The 25,673-nt window shown below is 31.5% G+C and overlaps 1 protein-coding gene across 1 annotated transcript; it reads left to right on the top strand.

The window, feature by feature from the left end:
* Nucleotides 1-6,505: 6,505 nt before the first annotated feature.
* On the top strand, nucleotides 6,506-21,258 carry LOC123694050 (juvenile hormone acid O-methyltransferase-like). Its single transcript, XM_045639347.1, has 5 exons — nucleotides 6,506-6,614; nucleotides 18,228-18,824; nucleotides 19,357-19,528; nucleotides 19,776-19,884; nucleotides 20,354-21,258. The coding sequence occupies exons 2-5, from the start codon at nucleotides 18,469-18,471 to the stop codon at nucleotides 20,530-20,532; spliced, it is 816 nt and encodes a 271-aa protein (XP_045495303.1). The 5' UTR covers nucleotides 6,506-6,614; nucleotides 18,228-18,468; the 3' UTR covers nucleotides 20,533-21,258.
* The last annotated feature ends 4,415 nt before the right edge of the window (nucleotides 21,259-25,673 follow it).

The raw sequence follows: 25,673 nt of genomic DNA, 5'->3' as shown, positions 1-25,673 counted from the left end.
AAAATAATAAAATTATTTCAGCATATTTAATAATTTCTATATTATCTTAAGTGTTTCATTATTTCTGTAGTATCTTTAGTTCTACGTGAAGGTAATTCCTATATTTGAATATAAAATAATATGTATAATTCTGTACAGAACAACACATCCACATATGAATACCTAGAGCTCTATATATGTATTGGTATCAAACACTCAAAAATGTTTTTCAATAGCATTTTTTATATTTTTAACCAACACTTTTATTAACGAGTACTCATTTTGACCTCAATCAGGATAAAAGAATACACAATTATTGTTAGAAAAAAATATAACGATGCCTTTCCCGGTGGCCTCTTTATTATCGCAAAAACACAAATACAAGAAAAAAGCTCCTCCCCCTGTCACCCGCCCGACTCCCATGGGAGAATCATTAGGAAAAAATCGTGTTGATGGATTTAATTACAAAAATAATTATTCGTAAGAAAGTTGGCTGAATAAACTCGGACGGAGCGGGTTCTTCGATTCCCCCCCTAATCGGATTAATTTACTTTAAAAAAGCGGGGGGTGCTTGTTGTAATTAATGGAATGATAACATTACCCACCTCGCGGTTGACGCCTTTCAAAACACAATAACCTGAAACATAATGCTTTATTCGATAATAATTATTAAAATTTCGGTGAAAATTCATTTGAATCATTTTTTATTGAAGTTATTTTCATTAATAATAAGTTATTGTTTAGACAATATCGTATCGTTAGATCACAAGTATATAAATAAGAAGAAATTACAAAAAAAAGGAAAATTTTCGTAAACGTCTTAGGAGCAAATGTTGGTTATATTAAGTTGCTAAAAAAACTATAGGTGTTTAAATTTCTAAACAAATATCTGATATTGAAAAGAAAATAGAAAACTTGAAATCTATCTTATTTACGTCAGGCAGCTTAATGTACTGATATATCTTTAATTTTATTTAACGCTACTTACATTTGGGGGAATTTCCCAGAAACCCGATGAGAAGCGTTTTTTCCAGTCGGTTACCGGCGGGTGATCTATTTTAAACGCATCTCCACTGACGCAAATCATATTGTATGGAAGGGTTCGGCGAGCAAAACGTGAACCGAGGACCCCAGCGAATACAAAACAATCTCAAGCAAAAACGTCGTACAATGCTGTTCCAACATTGTGGTAGACACTGCGTGGCTATACCTCTGAGGCAATGTACTACAAACATTGGTCAGAAAGTAAATTCACTTTTTATCCCAAACATACACAAATTCGAAATAGTCATCTCTAACTGACTTAGAATAAGAAATGAAATTGTGTGGAATTTAAACACCACGAATAGAAATATAGAGAAGGGGGTCGAGAACGTGCAAGTCATCTTGGACGCTTTTTGTGAATCGCAGAAACCCCTCAGCCACATGTTTCGCCAGCTTGTCTGCTTAATTATCATTTCAGACTGTCATGAAATAGACATTAGCAATTAAACAGTGTAATTATTTTAAATGGGAATATTGTTAAGAATTAAGATATAGTAATTGAATAAATTTAAGCTTGACATCTATTGAAGTCTAAAACTTGCAGCCTAGGTGCATTGGCGTTGCTTGTTAGTTTTAACCATGGTATTAACTATTACCTACTATTCGATATTCATTTTCCAACATTTAAAATAAAATTTGGCTACGATTTTAGATATGTTTTAGAGATAGATTCTATTCTAAACTACATATATCTAACATGCATTTTATATCACGACCTCATTTTACATATTTTTAATTTGCATGCTTTAATGAATGTAGACAAAGATGATAAGCAATACAGGATATGTAAAGAAAAACAAAGTATATCAAGTTGAAAAAAGCAATCTAACCCCAAATAAACTAAGGAACTCTTCTACGTACACAATGAGGGAATGAGCGTCATTTTTCTTCGAGGTGCTGTCTCATGGTGGGATCATTCTTTACCGTTTTGTCTATATGTTGCGCACATGTGTTGGTAGTCTTACGTGTAAACGTTTGTTAAGTGTGTGTGTTTTATTTGCAGAAATTATTATTAACATTAAAACAGGAAAAATAATTGTATTTTTTTTTCTATGCCATTCTAGTAAAACAATTCTTACGCAATAAAAACAAATTACACAATTAAATAATTGCAGTACGTTTTCCTTTTGTGTAAAATCATTTAGTAATCATTACTTTATCAATCTATCCATGCATGCATTATATATTATTTTTTATCCTTATAGAAAATTTGCATAAAACTGATCTTCTAATGTCCATGTATCCGAGATCAGAAGGTAACTAGATACGATCTGAATTAACTGTATATTTTTTTTAATTTTTGCAGAGTATTTGTTTTTATTTAACATTTTTATACTTAAGTTTTTTTATTGGTTTTCAATAGAAAATACAATCATAGGATAGAGCCCCAGTAGTTTTTATGCATATTTAATTACTTAATTATCAAAACTTGCTGCAAAATAGTATTAATATTTCCAAATCATTATTATTGTTGTCATTTTAACTGATAATTTCAGTTCACCAAAAAGCTTTCACTATAGGAAATCTCCATGAAATCTTTTATACATAAACACAAACACTAACAACGAAACAATGGAGGCGGTAATGATAATTAAAAATAATTATTGCAGTTCAGAGGCCGTCTTCTGTACTAAAGAATTCTAATGATGCTTATAGTGAGGGAGAAGGAAAATAATGTAGGTATAATTACTTATATAATTCTTTACTGTTACACATGAATGGAAAAATTAATAATTAATCTATCAATAATACAAACTATATACACTTATCAAGGATCAGTGACAGTACAATAATTTCATTAGTTACATCATAAACAGTTTTTTTTTTTTTTTCTATTTTTAACTATGTCTATTATTTATTCGAAAGATACGCAAATCTTTAAGAAAATGGCATCTCTTCCTTTGATATTAATATAAATAAATCTAGAATATACATATAATGTCACTCATGCGCATATAACCAACCGCCCGTAATATTACGAGCGGTCACATGCGCATGAGCGACATTTTTTATTGCTCTATCTTGATGATTACTTGAAATTTGTTTTAAATTACTTTAAAACAAATTTCAATAAAGTTAGTTTAGTTATAAAAAATCTAATAAACATGTGAAATGGGTATTTAATAAAAAAATATTCAACAATATGCTAAGTGGCATTGCGCATTAACGCGCATTACAGAGTAAATCCCTGTAGAGACTAATAAAAAGCTCACCTACTTAGTTATTTTGCTTTTGGTATAAAAACAAACTACGTACGTACTAGATAAGAAAATAAATTGTTAAGTACCTTTTCAACTTAGAATTCACTCAATAAACCTTAAATGAATATATTCTGTTTAATTTTTACGTAAGATTTTACTTTCTAAATGTTCAATGCCATAACATTGCCTATCGTGTACTACTAAAATATTTTATTTCCTGCTAAACGCTTGCTTTTTTAGTAAACCTACACCATCCAAATATTACTATTTCCATACAAATATCATTTTAATATTTAAAATTTTCACAATCTGTATTATGAATTTACAATAATTGGTATTCTTTAACTTATACTTGATTGCTGTTCTTAAACGTGGTGTTACGACTTCTAACATTCTACAACTGTCTACATGTTGTCTAGTCTGTGGCTCTACACTCAATGATCTCATGTTATAGGCGTTCGCATAATTTATCACAGATGTACCCCATATATGCAAACGCGTACATAACACCAGTCAGCAGTATTGAAAGTGTAGATTTTTTCAAATTAGCATAAATAATGAAGCTGCCGTTACTAACTCCACGTTATAAAACAAATTCTTTGTAAGGTATTTGTTTATTTGAGCAATATATTTTCTGTTTCTTCCTAGTAAGATAAAACTTTTTTGTCATACAATAACAATATATGATACGTAAATGTAGATAACAATTAAAATTTTTAATAAATAATTTATTAAAATATAAAACATTGTATATGATTATAAAATCTTTCTACGAAGCGTCTATAATGTGTATTATTAATTATTATTAATTTATTATTATTATCATACAATTAATATACTACTTCCCTACTTATATATCTTTATTATTATCCAAAGCTGTAACTGAAATGATTTCAGGGATTAGGTACTCTTGCATACAAATTTTCAATTTAGACATATTAGAGTAATTGTAGCGATAGAGTTGTGCAAAAATATTTTTTTGTTTTGTTATTTTAATAATCATAAAATGATGCAATTTATTATTTATTAGTAACAATGATAAGAATTTTCTGTATCATAGTTTGACGTATATATTTATACAAAACAATACAAAAAATTATTTGTGGATTTCCTCATTATCTGGATAATTGTGTACCTATATACAGTGTTAGCTAATCAGTAATATTGATCCCAACATCATCTTTGGAAATCCCATGTGCTTATCCTACTAATATTATAAATGCGAAAATTTGTGAGGATGTGTGTGTGTGTGTGTGTGTGTGTTTGTTACTCTTTCACGCAAATTCTGCTGAACCGATTACAATGAAATTTAGCACACATATAGAGGGTAACTTGGATTAACACATAGGATAGATTTTATCCCGGAAATCCCACGGGAACGGGAACTATGCGGGTTTTCGGGTTTTTCTCTGAAAACGCGGGCGAAGCCGCGGGTGGAAAGCTAGTGAGAAAATAAGAAGCAAAACAAAGACTTGTAATGCAAATTATAAACTATTCCTAGAATAGTAAGTTCGTATTAGGTCATGCAATAGCTTAATCATTAATATTTTTCCGGTAATTATCCGTTTAAGAGCCATTTAAAGCCAATGTTATATTATTTCATTTGCAACTATTATAGCGGTTGATTACAACTTGTATGTTGACTGAGAACTTTGTTCTGTGTATGGCCTCCTGCTACTGTTGACCGACATTGTATTATAATAGTGGCTATGGACTAAAGTGTATTTTCTATTCATCTAAATAATATTTTAATTTACGTATGATTTATTATTATACCTTATCAGTGATATATCCTTATATGTACTAATATTAATAACTAAGTCTAACCCCATCATAATTTTTGAATTATATTATATACTAGCTTTCCGCCCGCGGCTTCGCCCGCGCAGTCAAAGAAAAACCCGCATAGTTCCCGTTCCCGTGGGATTTCCGGGATAAAACCTATCCTATGTCCCGGGGTAAAAAATTGGCCTATATCCTTTCTCGGGTATCAAAATATCTTAATACTAAATTTCATGCAAATTGGTTCAGTAGTTAAGGCGTGATTGAGTAACAGACAGACAGACAGAGTTACTTTCGCATTTGTAATATTAGTATGGATTTGAAAGATAGCAATGGACATAAACAATATTTAGGTAATAAAGCTCTACATCGAATTTGACAAATAAATTTATTAAAATGTCTCTATTGTTAAATGCTTTCTCTATAAAATTATTTATGAATTAAAAGAGACAACGAAACGAAATCTTTTTCATAGGAAGAGTATTCATTTAGGTGCAATTACATACGTATTCGATCAGCAATAAAGTTCTCAATATGCCATAGAGTTGTTTGCTGAAAAAAAAACGACGTGTGGCACTCGGGGACTGCCGCGGTAAAGCTATTGCATGCTATGCCTTCAAGCCACACCTCCGTGTCCGTGCCCGTCGGAGTTGGGGAGCGTGAGGTTTTTTCGTTACGGAATTTCTCGATTCGGTCACCGCGCTCAAGGCCTGCGATAGGAGCTATGCAATAGCTTAAAAAAAACAAAATATTAAAAATGAATAAAATATTACCAGAAATTAAAAAGCAGATATACCGCTTTACTGCATTCATAATAATATTTATGTCGTGGCCATATCGTAGATTTGCTCATTTCATGAAATGGCCAACATAGTTTGATCAGATCGTTAAATCGTCAACGTTTCACGATTTGGCCATCGACATTTGGCCAGATCGTATAAAATATCTTAGAGAGTCCATATAACATTAAAAAATTCAGAATATTTTAAGAACTTGTTTATTGTCATTTAAGTAGGTAGCGCCGGCGAATACCAGAAGCGAATGGCTTTTTCAATAGAAAACAGTTAGGTTATGTTAGATTAGACTTTAATAAACAACGCCAGAAGCGAATCGCTTTTTAAAAAAGAAACAAAAATGGTCGCATTTCGTGAAATTGCCATCCACGTTAGTCGATCGTCGATCTGGCCAAATGTTCATGTGTATGATCAAATCGTGAAACGTTGACGATTTAACGATCTGGCCAAACTAAATTGGCCATTTCATGAAATGAGCAAATCTACGATATGGCCACGACATTTACACATAACTGTTTTTATTGAATGGAATTGTTTTTTTGTTACGCATGTGCATGCGCAATATCATGTACCTATCGCTATAATTTTCCTACATCTACGTAAATACTAGATATCGCGGGTTGAATCGGTTATGGTGTATACGTAATAATTACTACAGGTATATAGTATATAACAAGCCTCCAGTATTGCTATATACGCTACTATCGCGATTAGCTGCGTTTCATTTTCTTCAATCTTGCGCATCGGTGTGCCAGTGCGCTGGGATTTCGTATTACCCTCATTTATAGACAGAAGTTTATATTGGACTATTCATGTGAGTGTTCTAAGTTGTAACTAATAATTTAGGTTTATATGTAAAAACTAAGGAAGCGTTTTAATATTATTTTTTATTATAGCGATAATAATGTATTTATTATTTTTAATAGAGTTATTTTTAAAATTATTAATTGGATTTACTGTCTTTAAGGATACCTACTATTTTGAATCTTAAATATTTTTTTCTTCTTAAACAAATGTTTTAAATAAAAATTTTTATGTTTATTTTATACAACAATTTTTGTGTTTTATCTAATTGGGCTGTGACCTAAGCATCGACAATGATAAAAAATGATCACACATACGGGAAGTACCTACACTGTACATTAAACTCCTGTACTATATCTTGTTTACCGAATTGAATTAATCTTTTCTTGTAAACAGATATGAACATTAGTAAATATAATGGCTTATCTCTTTAAATTATCCAATTATAATATAATATATTTCAATTTGATCCAAAATATTTGTTTACTGAGTCTTCGCAAGTTTCATATTCAATTGTTTGTACAATGAAGTATAATAAATAAATAAATAAATAAATAAAAATATTATTATTTTTTAAAGTTCGACCTTTGTTCTTGAAATTGAGCTATAAGCGAGACGCATAATATTATTTTCAATTACAATTTAACCATAACTTATTATGATAATATAACAATAAACAGCCAGTATTGCCTTTTATATATCAAGGACTATTTCATAACTGCCGAGCAAAAAAACGCCTTGTTATATCGGAGCCGGTACAATTCCTGTATTACCATTCCATACTATAAACATTCTTGAATTATAAAAGCTATTAACATAATTATAAAACATTCAACAAGTTGTTATCAATTAGTGAGCCATATTAGCGCATTAGTTCTAAATAATTGGGTCAGCGAGAGCTAGGACGTCACGTGTACCGCCGCTAATACTGACCTAGGTTTCGAGCAAATCTAAGAATGGCTTACGTAACATTGGATTGTGTAATAACACGTGAATCGAAATGAGTCTACAGCAGGTATGGAGTAAAGGAAAACTTTGATCACGTTTTGTTAGTTAGCCAATACTTGGGCATTTAATGAATGTTTCGAACTGTTTTCTTAGCAAGGTAAAATGGATTGCGGATTATGTTTGAAAAGTTTATAGAGTTCATATTCGAGACGCAAATCGTAAAAATAATACGTTCACTTGTACCGTGTATGCTGAGCACGTGCAAAACTTACTATGTATCTAATTTGGTTTTTGTGTTGCTATTATTGTTTACTTTATAAGCGATTTAAAACTACCTATGCTCAACTTTAGCAATAATAAATATTTACCATAATTTTAAAAAATCTATAATAGTGGATTCATAAAATGAGATCGAATTTATTTCTAACAATTATTGTTCTAAAGGTAAAAGTTGTCCATTTCTTCCAAATAATTATTTTTTACGAGTAAAAAGTTTTTATCAAAGTCATTACCTTAAAATTTCCCAACACTTATTGTAACGTGAATAAAACATATATAACGAAGAGAATAAGTTCATAAGGCAGCGAGCAGCGACGAGAACGAATACCGTAAAATACACGAGCGTAAGTCAACGTTAAGAAAGCAAGTTACATAAAAGAAGCAGCGTTTCTCATTCTCGGATTGTTACCGCTAGTGTAGGCGATACATAACTTTAACTTCCGAAGCACACGCTCTGAAATATTTATTCCTGAAACGTAAAGATCGGGCGGGGTGGTGGGCGGAGGGGGGCGGTTTATCCCGCGGTTTCCTTCCTACCGTGTTTTACTTCGAGAATGGGAAGTCGCCGCCGCCGGGTCGATATCGCCAAAGATAAGTCGTATCACAGAAATTCTACTTATGTGCCTTGATACGATCTAACGGTGATTGTTTGCTTTAACATTAAATGTGGTTTTCTCTCCAAGTCAATGAATATTCATTGTTCTATGTTGATGGAATGCTAATTGCATTGGTTATAAATACAATTATAACCAACTTAGAGTTCATTGGATTAACGATCACAGCCTGTTTGTTAAATATATAATTAACTTTTCTTAATACGCTTAAACTAAAATTATCTTGACAGATAATTTTAAAATTCTTCATCAGATTAAAGTAATGTAACATTATGCATTGCATCTCTTGAATTAAATAGAGTTCTGGCGGATTAAGTATGAAATAATAATCAACTACTTCCTAGTCCAAAAAATTACTTTTAACTGCAATTTCAAAACTATTCAATTACTTTTAATAACATACACGGTTACCTACTGTATACTTGACACAATACAAAAACATTCATCAAAAAATCTAAACATATCTGTGAACTCTATGAAAGTAAGAGCAATTGTATGTAGCAAACATGATCTGAAAAGCAATTCTTGGCATTATATATCTGTGGTGTTGGCAATAATCTGTGGCGGTTCTCCGACCTCCAGGGGGGGTCTCCCCGTTCGATTGTCTGCGGAGGCTGCCCCGCCGGTGCCATCTGATGTGCCGAGAGCACTCCAGATCTGCATAGATCGTTGCCTTCGTTTTTTCCCTATCGAAAAATCAATACTTACTGTTATATATAAATGAAAAGAGACACTCTTTATTGGTATCGAGAGCTAATTGTGAGATACCTTTGTGCTTCCGGCGCTCTTCGTCAACCTTCTATATACTACATTCATCTTCTTACCTGTTTATGCATACTGATTCATGTAATTACGTGCGCTCATATTAATTTAGTTAATTATTACAATTGATGTAAAGTGGGACATTACTACTTCTAAATAATGTACATACAGTCGAATACGAATAAATAGGTAGGTAGTAGGAACAAATACATTCAAACGGTACAGAACTACGGTATATAATGTGAAATGTCTCATCCCAAAACCGTATCGGGCTTTCCGCCACAACCTTCCTCAAAGGGAAAGAGGCTCAAATACTGAGCAATAAAGCCTTCGGATCGAGCAAAACAAATACAACGCACATTCCAATGCTAGATATCATTCGCTCCGCCTACACAGTCGGCATGACGACTGTAAGCGCTCCCATTGGTCGCCGCGAAGCCTTCTCCATTTCGAATTGGTTATTTTTTCTACAATTGAAATTGGAACTGTACGTTTGTTCTGTGCGATTGTTGTACGCATGCGTCGCCAGGAGGCGGCTACGTCACGTAGACGTATCTACGTTCGGCTCTACGAATGTTTTATTGGATTGCTTTCTCCGTTCCCATTCGCACTTGCTATTCGAATGTCTATTTGCGGCTCTTTTATTTCGACTGCGCAGTCGTGACATTATGTAAGGCAGATATGTATGTTACGATTCTTTTCATGAAACATCTTATATTGTCTACCTTTTTAAATGTTATCATTATTATCAAACGGATTGATAGAACGATAGTATTGCAAGTTAAAAGTATAATTTCGTTTCACATTTTTTTGTTATTAAATAGACATTATTTATCAGTAAGTTGTCTAATTATAATTAAGAAGAAATATATAGGTAGGTAGATACCATGATTATTCCAATATTTTGTAAATATCTCTACTAATTATAAATAAATTTTAAACATTCCATTAACATTCAACACGTCTCATCTAGCTTCATAATAGATGTGCAATCGTTGGCTTGCATCTGCAATAACACACAGGCATCCATAGCAGGCTCTGTCCGGAACAATTTCATTTGCGACTGGGCGAGGATAGCGTTGTAATTACAACAACAATCGATAGAGGCGCCACCGTCTGCCGCACGTTTAATCTCGCCAGAATCAAAGGACCGTCGCCTCACACCCACCTCTGCACACTGAAAACCTCTCGCCGACTACCACTGTGCATTACACCCTGTAACCCATCCATTGCGCTCCGCACTCGACTCGCTGGGAACACGCTTAAACAACGCGTAATGTAATAAACACAAACTTGGCCAATTGTTTGGAACTCGACGAGTGGTAAATACTGTCTCCAAGCCTATATCTGCAGCGGTATGTTTAGGCGTCCTCAGAGCAGATAGTTGCATTTCAGTCTGCTTATGTATAACTATTCATGGAGTTTTATTAAAGCTTAACATTGTTTGCTTCTAGTTAGAGATTTTATATGTCCGTCGTTTTCAATATTGCTATGCAAATATTGTAGGTGCCTTTTTAATTGCATTTTGTTATTTCCAATCAAGTCAGTTTGAAATCTTATTTTAAAGAATTGCCATAAATTTATGAAGCCTTAAGATTTGGTTCATTGTTTGTAGGTAACTCAAAACTACTGTATCGATTCCAGATTTTTTAACAAGCAAATAGCTACATCTTTCCTGAGTGGTCTATATTTTACTTCTTTTTCATTCCGATTTAACCCGTGCGGATTCAAGACAAGCAGATAGTTATTGATAATTATTATACTGTATCACACAAATCCCAGACGTACTTAAACGGATTATAAAGAAAACATGTTTTTTAAAAAACGTGACTATAAGGAGCATCAACATCAAACGACCTGCAAGAAATCATAATCAAACTACCCTAACACATTTTCCAAATATCAATATCAAATCACACACGACATTAATCGTTTTACGAGTGCCTTATTCCGAATTTCGATGTTAAACGCATTCCACACAAATTCCCTTGAAAATTAATCGCACAGGCTTGCGCATGTAATAATGAGTGATTTGAGGCCATAATTACTGAAGCCGCATTCAATCGAGTGTTCGAATTAAACCATCAATATCGATTATCATTTATAATCGTTGTTTTGGTGTATAAATTATTGTCCAGGAATCAAATATTGCTCATAATTATAGAGTAAGTAGTAAAAAATAGTAACTAATTTGTTAAAGATCTAATGCTCTACTAGACGCTCTGGTAATTAAATACCGAGTGTAGTGAGGTAAACCAGGGCAGAATTAAGTAAACCGTATTAGTAATATAAAACAAATGACATTAAAAAATTTATTATAAATTCCTAAAAATTCTCGTGACAGCAGATTCTACATAACTCCCTTCCTCTACAAGTTCGTACCTAAGAAATAAAACATTTTTTAATCTAGGATGCGCACATTGTCGAGTCCTAGAGATGCTTCTTATAGAATAGGAAGCGAGTGTAGGTAATGGCGCAAAATAGTGACGCAGTATTATTGCAGTGGGTGGTGGGGGCCCCCACTCCTGCCTCCCATTCCCTCCCAAGAGCGACTGAAAAGGTCCACGAGAAAAATAAGATCCGTGCTCCGTCCTGCTTATTCTTACGAACGCTTTTTGTATACTTATTCTTTTGATATAACGTTTGTGTGTGTAAGTAAATAACATTTCGAGCGAATAGCAATGGGAGCTTTGAATGTTGTCGTAACCGAATATTAATTTCGAAACTTCTTTTTTTCATTTAAACTTTTTATGATCTTTTTCGTTCCTTTTCCCTGATGCTTTTACAAGTCTCTTTTTTAATTCTACACAGATGTAGATAGCTAGAATTGTTAGTACCTATACGTTTCTGATGAAATTCACAAAAGATAGAGTTTTGCACATACCTAGATGTAGGATGTTTGTCAATTACAAAAGGATTGTGGAACATCTTTAAATATTTTTATTTCTGTGTAACCTAAAAACTAAAAAAAACAAGAGATTATAAATATTTCTACAACCTATCAATCAAAAAATCAAAACAATTTGAAAAAACATACATTTGTACCTACTATTCAACTAGGTCAAAATTATCGTGCCTATTTGTTTTTTTTTTCACATGTACAAGACATGCTCTAATTATATTTATTTTTATCACAACTTCTATTAAGGAAATATCAACACCGCATTACCATATTATGACGATAACACACTTAGAGATAAATATAAAAAGGTTGTATATTTAAATTTAGTTCAACGCCATCTGGTTCAACCTTAGTGTACCGTATCAATAACAATGTACTAGCAACACTGAACCTTATTCCCATACTGAAGTTGGGGAATACTTTAATGTTTTTCATTTTCCAAAGATGGCAGGCCTGCATTAAAAATGCAACAGTTAAAAAAAAAACAAAACTCAATAATATAATTATAATTATTGCTAAAGACGCGAATCACATAATTCTAATAAGAAAAAAATTAAAATATAATATAATTGTACATAAAAATCACATTTATATTTAAACTAAATGCCAAATTATAATTCTATAAAGACCCCATTAATAGGTATAATATATTCAATATTCATGCACCGATATTTTATTAGATCATTGATAACCAATCTATGTGATGACTAATACATAACCTGCCTTAAGGTCTGAGACGTTGCGTTATTAGTAAGAGACCAATTTTAGCCAACGATGCCTAAACAATTTATTTCATTTGGCCATTCTTTCTCTCCTTAACCACGTACATAAGAGTGACAAGGAGCGCATATGCATGTAAAATTTTGGTAGTAATGTCCTAGGGGCAACGCACTCACTAACTGGTTGGGAGAGGACGAAAGTACAATTTTTTGCAATAATTTAAGTGAAAGATTGTTGAGTCTCTTGTATCATAACAGAAACTTATATCATAAGTGCTCAGACTATATGATAACTGAAATTAGTTATCTAAAGGACATGCATATATATGCAGATATGTTAATCTTCAATTAAAAATAACATACATTATTTAAATGAATAATTTAATAAGCAATCCTCTTACAAAATGCGTTTAGAAAGAATCCCATAAGTTCTTATCATGATTACGAAATGCTTAGTAATATAAAGGCAAGGTCGATAGCTTTCTCCATTTCTCCATTTAAATGTGTAATGTTATTTATTATACAGTGATATGCCTCTTCCATAGGTCTTGTGGGCCGGTTCATTGATTTTTTTCTAACTTTCACTTCACGATTTCATCATCATTGTAATACTAGATGATAGTTACGCACTTTATCTTGTCGGTTCCGTATATTTTTGGAAAAAAAAAACGCACTCAGTATTTCTCCAAACTGCATTTACTTTATCAGCTTCGTTTCAATTTTTCCTACAACATCGAAATAGAAATATTTAATCTTTGCAAATGAAAGTTGAAAAACCACGAGATGTAGAGTTACGTAGAATATAGTATAAGATAGTATTTTTCGTTAGTGTTTACCTAAACAAACCTATAAACTAGTTGGATTACACATTTATTAGAATTGAGCATATATGATATAACCAAAAAACAATTTAACCTGTTATTTAACCCTAAATTAGACATGACCTCGCATGACATCAACATAAAACAGATTAGAATGGTAACTGAATAACGATTGTTATGCAACTTCTTTTTATGTGTTTTGGTAAATTAACTAGTATCGCGTTAACGTATATAATTGTCTAATAAACATTACGTATACGTTAACGCGATACTACGTAGCTATTCGGTAAAGATGACATAAAAATGCAACCACATCAAAAATTTACTTGCAAAATATAAACTTTTGTTCTATGCTTGAATGTAGAATACACGATACTATCTTCATAAATCGCAAACGTCTTTTTCCCTGTATTACTTTTACCAATGATGAGTTTATCCCAAAATTAATTTACGCATAAAAAGCAGATGGAAAGCATGTGGCGTAAAATTTCCCCAAAGCAAGTCCTTTCTACAAGTTAACCCTGGGCGTTTGAACCCACGTGGGGTGACATTGCGGCGAACTGCAATGTACAGCGAATATACAACAGCCGTGAGGATTTGATACTTTATATGGATAATTACGATCCAACAAAAACGCGTGTCGAATTACCTGCGAATAACTTCTGAAATTCAGCCGATTATGCAAAATGAAAATGATGTCGTTATTATTTAATACGTCAATAAATTATAAGTTACTTGTGGCAATTTATAAGTCATTCCATAATTCGTCCAATCCACCCATATTGCATCAAAGGATAAAAACATCAATCCTCACAAATTTTTACGTTTATAAAAATCGCAGGAAATAGATACCTTCTTATAAATGATAAGACCATATTTTTATAACCACTACTTATGCTCAACGATCAACACTGTTTCAATCGCAGTCGGATGTACAGTGCACTTGCAGTATAGCAAATGATGCACCAACTTGAATTTTTTGCCGGTCTTAAAGATCGTCCTTGAATTTCAAGTTTAGATTACGGCGTGCACAGTGCCAAAATGTGCTTGTCTTATACGTGTTACAGATATACCTACTTATTATATTTTAAATATACTTTTCAAGTTACTTAATTTTGTAGTTCGCAATTCCTGAAAAGTGAATTAAGATACTTATTAATATTTTTATATCACTGTATCTTTTAAACAAGAACTAAGAATAAATATATGAATTAATCAGTTTGAATTATACAATATGCTACCTAACAATCTTTAACTAAATTAACAATCTAACTCAAAAATATCCTTACAAACAAACACCCTATTACAACAATATCAACTATATATCATAATACATTTATTATGATAAATATGAGCTTTAATTTGTCGTTAGTCATTACTAACGACAATTAAAGCTCCGATCTCAATCCATTCAGCGTCAGAACAATGCGAGAGTCCGTTATCCTTCGTCGTCTAATGTGAGTTCCAGTCTTGTTTTCAACACAAATTTTATTACACTAGGTCATGATTCCTAACCCAGCTGAGTAGATTCCGGCGACGCAAATAAAGGCGATAAAAACGCTAACATAAGCCTGGGGCAATGCACTTTTTCGTGAACGGTCAAAGAATATCGAGTGAGCCCGGACCAGTACACAAAGACTTGAGTTGCATGACAATTTCATTAATCATTGCCAAATGATTAACTCTCTTACCACAATATGATAAAGCTTAATATGCCCAAATGGAACAGCGCACTTACATCCTTATATCGACGACCAAAATAATACTAAATGCATTTGTTTTTACAAAGCAATGTATACCGTATGCTTGGAACATTAGAAATAAATTCGAACGGGACGCAAAGCGATAGCCAAAAAACTACCAAATAATTGCAAACTTAGGAACATGCGAATTAAGAACTAAACCTTCAGTTATAAGATAAATATTCTAATGACAAAGTTTACAAAACACAGTCACTGCATACGCATTGAAATGCATATGAGATGTAGGCACACAAATTTAACTTAACTAAGGTCATGATATAAAATGTACTCTTATAAATTCAGTTTTTAAGCATTTGTTATAAGAAATAAACTGAATATACGTTTCTTTTCCTAAAAAAAATCTTAAGATATATCCAACAGATAGGTTATATCATTACATGATATCTATTATAAAAATATACAAAAGGATAGACAGAGATTGTTATAGATCTTTATGTGTAGATAAAAAGGCATTACCTATTCATCTTTGTGAAAATTTTCCATTAATTTTCATACACAATAAACTGAAAGATATAATGCTAAAGAGATTACAACAAAAGTATTATCAAAAAATTTATATGCACAATCTGAAAAAGATTAACGTACATAATGCCCCAAAATACTTACTATTTCCTTTGTTACAATGTACTTAAATAAAAATAGACAAGATGAAGGACAATGATTTGTATAGAAGTACAATAGAACATTCACGCGTACGAAACTGCTATCGATCCGAACATAGATAATTCTCTATTTGCGGATATGTCGTAAGAAACGGCCTCACAATAAACAGGAAGAATTATTAAGAATTATGTAATATGTAGTCATATAATAGCTTTAACCCGCGACTGCACTTGTGTTCTATTTCTGTGGTACATTTCATCTTATTCCGATCAGCCGTTGTTATTAAAAAAAGCAACAAAGATCCACCCAGACATCCATCTTAACAAATTTTCGCGTTTATATTTTTGTAGCAGATGTGTATTAGTTAAATCTACTATGGTTTATTATCTGTGGTTATAGTGAACTAGCTTACCGCTAGCGCCCGCTTTTTCTAAAACCTAATAAATTATATACTAAAACCTTCCTCTTGAATCACTCTATCTATTAAAAAAAACGTTTCAAAATCTGTTGCGTAGTTTTAAAGATTTAAGCATACAAAGGGACATAGGGACAGAGAAAGCGACTTTGTTTTATATGTAGTATGTAGTGATGATACTAACGCAGTAACAATTTATCTATAGTAGTATGCAAAATCAATACGTCACCACATTCAGCATGCAACAAAACAACATGTTAAGCTATTGCGTAGTTATGTTATTTTTTAAATGCGTAATAAGACAGGTTAGATCTAGATAACTATGGAATGAATAGACTTATTAGGTTCGAAAGCTAACCTTTAGTTCTTAAGAAATTCATCATCACTGATCACACAATGATATGCAGATTTGTATTTATATGTTGAAGAAAAATATTAACTCATAGTTCTGTTAAAGATTTTTTTGTATTAATGCGTGTATTGTATGTTATGTAAAAAACGTCTCCAGTCTGATAATTAATTATTATTGCCCATAAATCTTCAAATTAACGTTTGTTCCGTATCAGTCGCACACATATTATTATAATGTAAATAAGAATTTTAATACTGCAAAGAAGATACAATATTTTTGGAATTACAATAACATTTCAAAAACATATTAAACGTTCTTCTTTGTAAAACTAAGTAACTAAGTACAAAAATAAGTATGTATCACGATTAAAAACAATACTGGCAACTTCTCTTAATGAATTAATTCTGCCCTATATCAGAGAGAGCCCTTTAGCAATAAGTAACTGTTGATAAGGTAGCTTGCGATTGCTGAGATGAATTCTTGAACATTTACTTTCTTAAAGCAAAGTTCAACGTCCCATAAAAACATGAATCTAGATGCACTCCAATTTCGTAACCAAAAGATTTGATGTTGTTCACCTTATAACGGTGCACCTAATGCTATCGTTTTTACACCGTTTCTCTGCGTATATTATATTATATTCTTAAATCTCTCTAAAATGTATATTCGATTTAAATTTATCAATAAATATATAATATGTACATACCTTTGATTTGTGAAAAAAAAAAACATTTCATGCAATGGAAAATTATGAATTGTATGCATTAAGAAACTGTATTTTATGCAATTTCCTTTAATAATAACAAATACTTTTTAACCCATATTTGTGAAACGTTATAATAAATTGATCATTAAAACCACATTATTAAAAATGAAGCTAGATGTATAGCTAGGTGTGCAGTCGTTTGTAGCGATGTGTGCTACGACTACACTGTCACCGTAGTCACGCGTAGAGTTCGCGGAATAGTGCAAATCGTTACTTTACAATTTATGCTACATAATTTGTAATTTTCATAATTATACCTAATTATCAAAATAAAGCCCACATACGAATACAGTGCAAATAACAATTAATATGATAAAAAATTATATGCATTACTAAGATTTTATCGCTTTAAAACTTTTCATCTGTAAAGTTCGTGAACATCATGCATTTTTAAACTGTTTTAATTGAGGCATCGCGTTTATCTAATCTATAAAATAATAATTTTGAAAACAGGAAAAATTTAATAAATTCCATAATACCATAAATAAATATTTAAAAAATGTGAAATAATGGCGCAATAGAGCAAATAAAATAGTAAAACAAAAACATTTTTTTTGACATTTCAATTGAATGAATTGACATCGATTAATTTTTCTTCAACAAAAGTTTGTTGCTTCGAATATAAATCGTTAATTATCCAAGCTAAGTCCATTATAAACATCTTAAACTTTTATTCCAGGTGTTCCAGAAAAGTGTACCCAGATAAGACCTCTAAGGGCCAGCATTGCCACAATAGTCGATGATGTCGTGCGTCGGTATAACATATAAATACATACGGAGAGCGCTCCTGACGAGACTGCCCGCCGAAACCGCGTCGAGTACGGCAACCTGACGCACGCGCACCCGAAACTACATACCACAATTTAAATTATCCAAAAACAAATTATAACATCCACCGATCCTATACACCACGATCAATCATGAATGATGCAGAGTTATATCAGAAAAGCAACACCCTTCAAAAGAGGGATGCTTTCGAGTGTCTGGAGGAGTTCGCGCAGAAAATCAAGTGGAAAAAGGATGCATGTGTTATAGACATCGGCTGCGGAGATGGAAGCGTCACGACCGGCGTGCTGAAGAACTTCTTACCGCTCTGCAAGAAGGTGGTGGGCTGTGACATCAGCGAGAAAATGATACAGTTCGCGAATAGGAACTACTCTTCAGATAACGTCAGTTTCACGGTGATTGATATTGAGGGTGACTTGCCGGACCAGATGCGGGGCGAGTTCCACCACGCTTTTTCCTTTTATACACTGCATTGGATAAAACAACAAGAGTAAGTCATATTTGAAATATCCTTTTTTAGCCCCTATGGAACCTGATATTTTCGTTATTTTTCTTTTAACATACGTTATCTCGAAAATAATCTTTTGCACGCATAATCTTGTTGATTAAATTAAAATTAATTTTATATTTATGTTTACAACATTACAATTAAATAATTTGTATGCATCCTAAATCAATTGAAACATTTTTACACACTATTTTATTGAGAAATAATAGTACAAAAAATATCTAACAATTAAATTATTCCCATGGAGTTTAGAGAATAACGCGCACGCAATTTAGTGCGGAATATGTTCTTATTACAAGAAACTATTTATCAATAAATCAGTTACAATGTGTTTAACATTATTCAAATAGAAGTACAATAAATGAATAAGTAGGCACGTGGCATTTTGATGCCACGCACACTAACGTATAAATGTAGAGCATTTTTGTGATATGGAAAAACCTCATGACTTAGAAAAATCTAGGAAGAGTTCTGAATGAAAGAAATGATTAAATAATGAATTTTTCTTTTTCAGGATAGCATTTACAAATATTTATAATCTCCTAGAAGATGGTGGTGACTGTTTATTGATTTTCCTCGGGCACATGCCGCTGTTCGACATGTACAGAATTCTTGCTCGCACCAACAGATGGAGTTATTGGCTAAAGGACGTTGATAAATTCGTATCACCGTACCATGACTGCCAGGTAAATAATATAATTATAATACCATTCAAATAAAAATATTCAGAGCAAAATAAGATTCAAAGAAAATTGACATTAAAACCCACTTCAGTTTTAAATCGGATTTATAACAAAAACCTTATAAGTACTAATACCTTCTCGTAATGCTTCTGGTCAATTATTGTGAAATGGATTCAGTACTTAAATTAATTTAAGATATATTATAATCTTGTTTTGTTTATAAAGTTTTAATATTTATGTTTCTTTACAGGATCCTGAAAAAGAAATAAGACGGATGATGTGCAAAATCGGTTTTGTAAACGTGGAAGTCCAATATAAACCCAAATCATTTATATATGACAGTTTGGAAGCTGTGAAAAGTAAGTTAATTTTAAAGTAACTTAATTAAAACTTAAAATCATTTAAAAAGTTTTACCTGTAAGATACATATGAACGAAAACAAACTTATCGAAGAAAATTACAATATTTCGCACTCACTGATATTGTTATATAATTGAATAGCCGTTTATAGCAATATAATATATATACATTACAGGGTGTAATCGTTAAGTGTGCACTGGCGATTATTCCGCAACTATTGCAGATATCAAAAAACTTTAAACTGATATCGATAATAAATAATAAACCTAATGCATAAAATTAACTAAGTATATATGCATAAAATAACTTTTTAAAAGTAAAACGGGAAATATCTAAAAATTTTACATCAAATACTCCCATATATTTAGTATGAGATATGACTATCCCAAACGTGTAATAGGGAATCTACATTACCTACCTATCTACCTAATCTACCTATCTACATTATACCTTTATTTTATTTTACAGATGCAGTAAAAGCCGTAAATCCATTCAAAATACCTGAAGAGTTACAAGAGGAGTTCTTAGAAGATTATGTTGGTATTGTAAGAGATATGCAACTCATAGATAAAGTTAACGACAACTTCGAAAATTCCATTTCAATTAGGGCAAACTATAATCTTATTATTGCATATGGGAAAAAGTAGGCTTATAAATTGATATATTATTATTTCATTAGATAGATACTAGTCGGTAAAGGTGAAGATCATTATAACTATTGCAGTTATTTATTCTATATATTATATTTAAGTAATTTATTACAAAGTTTTAATTATAATAAGGGATGTTTAATTGTTTATTTATAATTGTAGAGTAGTTGTGTGAAATGTAATTTATTTGTTTGATTTAAGGGTGATTGGTAGATTAAGGAACCTTTAAAAAAATAATATTAGGTAATTATAATTTAATAAGCGTTAGTGCTGATACACAGGGTCAGTAACTGACTGCAAATCAGTGCTGACCCGAAAAAAAACCCTGTGTAAACAGATTTGAAGTCAGTACAGAGGCTTGAAGCCTATGTAAACATTTAATTCGGCGCCGCGACTGACTTGTCTAATGTCTACTGAGTGATACTGACCCTGTGTAAATCAGCTCTTAGTCTCAAATATCGGCCCACGAAATGTCGGAAAATTATAATTGTTGAATCATATTATTACCGCAGATTTTATTTCAATGTTTCAGGGTATCAAATTATATTCAAATTAACGAAACCAAATAAAAAGAGTTCGATTACTATTTAAAGTTTAGTTTTTAGATACATTTTCCTAATGCTTAGGTAATTAGATTATTTCACCCACCGCACTAGTAGTTTGTAAGCGATGAGTAAATTGATGTTAAATACTGGTTATAAAAAAAAAATACTAGTATTATTTGTCAACAAGTGCTGTGTCATTGTATCCACCTCTATGTACTTATAATTAGTTATTATTTCACTATTAAGTATAGTTTATTAACAATGTTTAGAATTTATTGTCGGAAAGTGTTGGATGTACGTTTTAACAAATTGTTGATAAATTATTTATAATTTAACACATTTTTAATATGTATTATAAAGCTTTATTAGTGTTTCACAAAAAAAATGTGTTTTATTTCAAATTTAATATTTTATTTCAAATTTAATTGAATATTACCTGAACTTAGAATACAATATATATGTTACATGTCCCTATGTTACATCCGCATACCTACTTATATTATATCTTACACAATTAATGTTTCTTTATTTATTTATATATAATGTTGCTCAAAAATAAATATTATATGTTTCTTTTTAATTAAGAATGATTGAATGATTGAAAATGAGCTATCACTACGAAAGAATTTTTCAAATCGGACCAGTAGGTAGGTAGTTGCGAGATACGCACGTTTGCTGGAATAAAACATAATATATTTCCTATGACAATATAATTGTCAATTTATAAGACTTTAGCGATACGGAAAATTCGACGACCAGTCTGACTTCAAATCAACATCTATTACCTTAGATTACAAAATAAAGTACAGATGGAGCATGACAACCGCCCGTCGCCCTTGTCAAAGAAAATACGAAATCAAAAACAAATACGTCGCTGCACCAGTGCTATAGCGCATAAAGTGTCATGCAATACGTCAAAAAGGGTTTGCAATTTTAGTAAAAAAATGCCGTCTTGTGATAATAAAACGCTGTAAAATTTGTCCCCGAAAACAAAAAAAAAGATAAAACATCGTTTCACAGGTTTTCTGTAGATTATTTGGCTGATTTATTTCTTTAATACGTATAATAATTTTACAGATATGAAGGAATACAAAACTTCAACGTATGTTGCCAGTATTTTGAAAATGAATTTGCCATTTTTATTGGTAAAACGGTAAAATGGTTAAAAGATCTTCAGGGTAATGCTGTTGGATTTTTCGATCGTGGATGTGATTATTTCTATAGTGCACTAAAGGTTCATGATAATTATTAGATTATTTTAATAACCATAATACATTATTTTGTTACTTTTATAAAGCTTAAAAACGTCATAGTCGTTTTCGCTAGCGATTTAATTTATGTGAACTCCATGATGGATATATGATGAAAATAAAATGTCCTGTATTCTCGACTAAAAACTACCGCTATTCGTATTCATATATTATGAAAAATAATATAATTATTATAGTTAATATTGAAACTTTTTTTATGTAATTTATTTAATAAAAAATTGAATACAATTATTTTGTCCATATATAACTTTAGTAGGCAGGTACTTTATGTAATAAAAGAATTTAAATAAAAATTAAAACTTGACTTCTCATTTATGTAGGTATATAGCCTACGTCAGTACCGCCACTAACATAATAATTCAGATCATTGCAATGAAACCTCACAACTCAAAATCGGTCCAACGGTTTATACTGCAGGGCGTGTCAAAGAAATATTATACATACATCCATAAACTCGAAAAACATAACCCTCTTTTTTCCGTAGTCGGGGAAAAATTTGGGAAATTTTTAATTTTATTAATTTGGCAACATTACACGCACACAGAAGCACCGTGTACGTACAGTGCAGCGGCGAAATGACAGCACACATAGCTTTTTTGAAAATGACGATAAATCATTCGGTTTAGTTCGGCAACGCTCCATCTGTCTTTTATTTTGTAATCTAAGTCTATTACATACAAAATAATAAGTAACTAATAGGCACGGATTTTTCTTTTTATCATATTTTCTTGAAACAAAAAAACATCTAAATTTATTTTAATTATATATCCATAGTCCGTACCAGTCACAGCTATTACCTAGTGAGTAGTTTTTTTAGTTGAGCTCGGTGGTAGAGCAAGAGCTCAACTAAAAAAAAGTTTTCTAAATATATTTCGCTTTTTTTACGTTACTACCCATGGTTGCCTGGCAGAAATCACTGCTAATTGATAAGGCCGCCAATTGTGTATAATTCTGGTACCATCTTGTTTCTTTTCGTCGTATTTTTAATTCAGGTATTGACAAGAAAATGTAAGAAAATAAAATTGCTAAGATAAACCTACAGGCGCTGATAATATTTAATACCGACTACCATTTTATATGAAACATAAATACATATACCTATTTTCAGATATAAAATATTTTCTTTTAGTAAATTTATGTTGCTGTCCACTGAAATATCAATTATATACGTTATACCTAATAACAGCCTTCAATGTTTCTGCTTCTAAAAAATGTCCGCAACAAAATTCAGTGTGCACTATTGAATTAAACTAAATGGTCAATGCATTATATCTAAGTATTACTGAATTATATTAGAACAATCTACTTGTGATCATATATTTCACGTTACAGATTATTTTATTATTAACTATATAAGTATATAGGTACCTATGTATCTCTATCCAATCAATATATGAAAACTAAAATTAGTGAATAAAAAAAGAAAAATAAAACACGCTGATGACACGGGATTTTGTTCCAGTTCAATTCGATCGAAGCCCGGCCAAGTCGTTAATGTGAACCAACAGCTTTTATTAAATAATAATTAGTTGAAAATTTTAAAAGAATTGAAAAAAATATCGTGATACGGGACTCAAGATTCGAACCCACGCCGCGTCTTAAATTTCGCAATAAAACGAGTTCGAATCCCGTCCCTCGATCAATTTTTCTATTCTTTATTTTTTTTAATATTTACAAATATTGAATGCAGAACAGAAATATAACGCACCACAACGCACGAGATACATAATATTCAAGTTCAATTGTATTTTAAACGTTTGTCGATGCAACAATTAGTTAGATAAACTACATATATTTAACAATTTTATTACATATATTAATAAACAGTACATTCAAATCTCTATCTTATCCAGCATCGAGAGGTTGAATCTGGTTGAATCCATAAACGCGCCGTAATGGTATTAAATTGTTCATGTCTTCGATGGGCATCCGCAAGTAGCAGTCACAAATGAGTTACCCACGTTACTGACCCTGATCTTCTCTGCGAGCCTGTGGGAACACTGAGCCCTCCCTATGGGAGGATGCAGCAGCAGCATATAAATTGGGGCACGCCAGGTTCAACGGAATGTGAACAAGCTCTTAACTGGTATGAAGGTCTGTGTCCCTTAAATTCCAGGAACGCCGTAATTACGTCAAATGTTTGACGACGATATGTCTCTGAGCAGTGAGCCAAATAGTCATTTAAATAAATAACCTTTGATCCGTGCTATTTTTTATTGTAAATCGAAAAAATTCCAACAAAGTGGTACATATATGCATGACTTATTAATTAATATATACATAATTTCATTTATCGTATGATACCTTTAATAACAGAATATTACAGTTACAATGTAAACGAGCGAGGATAACTATAATTATATGTTTAATTTTACCTATTTATTATCATGGAATTTTGTAAGACATTGCATATTATCGCAATAAATTATGAACTTTTATAAAACACTTTTAAATTCAAATTTATATTACCTATTTTTTATATGGCTGGAGGCCACAGTGGAAAAGTGGGCTTAGGTACTTGGGAGAGTATATCCCTCTATTTTTTATCGACTATCGGAAAACACAACAATTTATGTGGAACGAATCGTTAAATTATTTTGGTTATTTATCTGACACGTTCAATTAACACACAAGCAAAATTAAAATTATTATGTTCATCATTTTTATTTTTATCATAAGTAATTAATTAGACCTCTGATGATCCGCTATCCTGGTACAAAACCAATTTTTGTACTATCACCTTCGCTATTGGGGTGTGTATTTTTGTGTTTATATTTTGTTTATTGATATATCCAAATTATAAATGTACGTAAAATTTTGGTTTCATTAAAAAAAACTATGAACGAAGTAATCCTGCGGCGGGATCTAGTACTATCAGAATATTCAGCTTTTAAGCTTATGCTAAAGAACTGAGTAAATATAGAATTTTGTGTATAATCCATATATAAAGATATCTAACTAGTAACTTTCAGAAAGATATACGTGGCTAACATTTAATAATTTTTTAATTTAATGTTTTGTGAATAATCTGTCCCAATCTGCCTGTTAAACACGGCCTTAACATGGCCATCAAGCTTATTATCAAATTCCCTAACTAACGACCAACAATTTTTTTAACGACCAAAAATTATTCTATCTAGATAAATTATAAATGCAATATGTATGTTTAAAAAAAATGTCTCCTGTTAGTTAAAAAATATACATACTTTAACATTTATTTTACAACCTCACAATACTTAAGTATTATTTTAAAGATAAAATTAAGGATGTACAATTATATTTTGACGAGATTATTTTAAAGAATTAGATCAAGCTTAAGGAA

The sequence above is a fragment of the Colias croceus genome, chromosome 8 (genome assembly GCF_905220415.1).
Source record: "Colias croceus chromosome 8, ilColCroc2.1".
NCBI classification, from domain to species: domain Eukaryota; kingdom Metazoa; phylum Arthropoda; class Insecta; order Lepidoptera; family Pieridae; genus Colias; species Colias croceus.
Note: the sequence above shows the minus strand (reverse complement) of the source record. Positions and strands in the feature narration are given on the sequence as shown.

Bases quoted from the DNA above. Each gene is read 5' to 3' on its own strand.
- LOC123694050 (XM_045639347.1), top strand. From the start codon at position 18,469: ATGAATGATGCAGAGTTATATCAGAAAAGCAACACCCTTCAAAAGAGG. The intron at 18,825-19,356 runs GTAAGTCATATT...TTTCTTTTTCAG, and splicing joins CATTGGATAAAACAACAAGA to GATAGCATTTACAAATATTT. The intron at 19,529-19,775 runs GTAAATAATATA...GTTTCTTTACAG, and splicing joins CACCGTACCATGACTGCCAG to GATCCTGAAAAAGAAATAAG.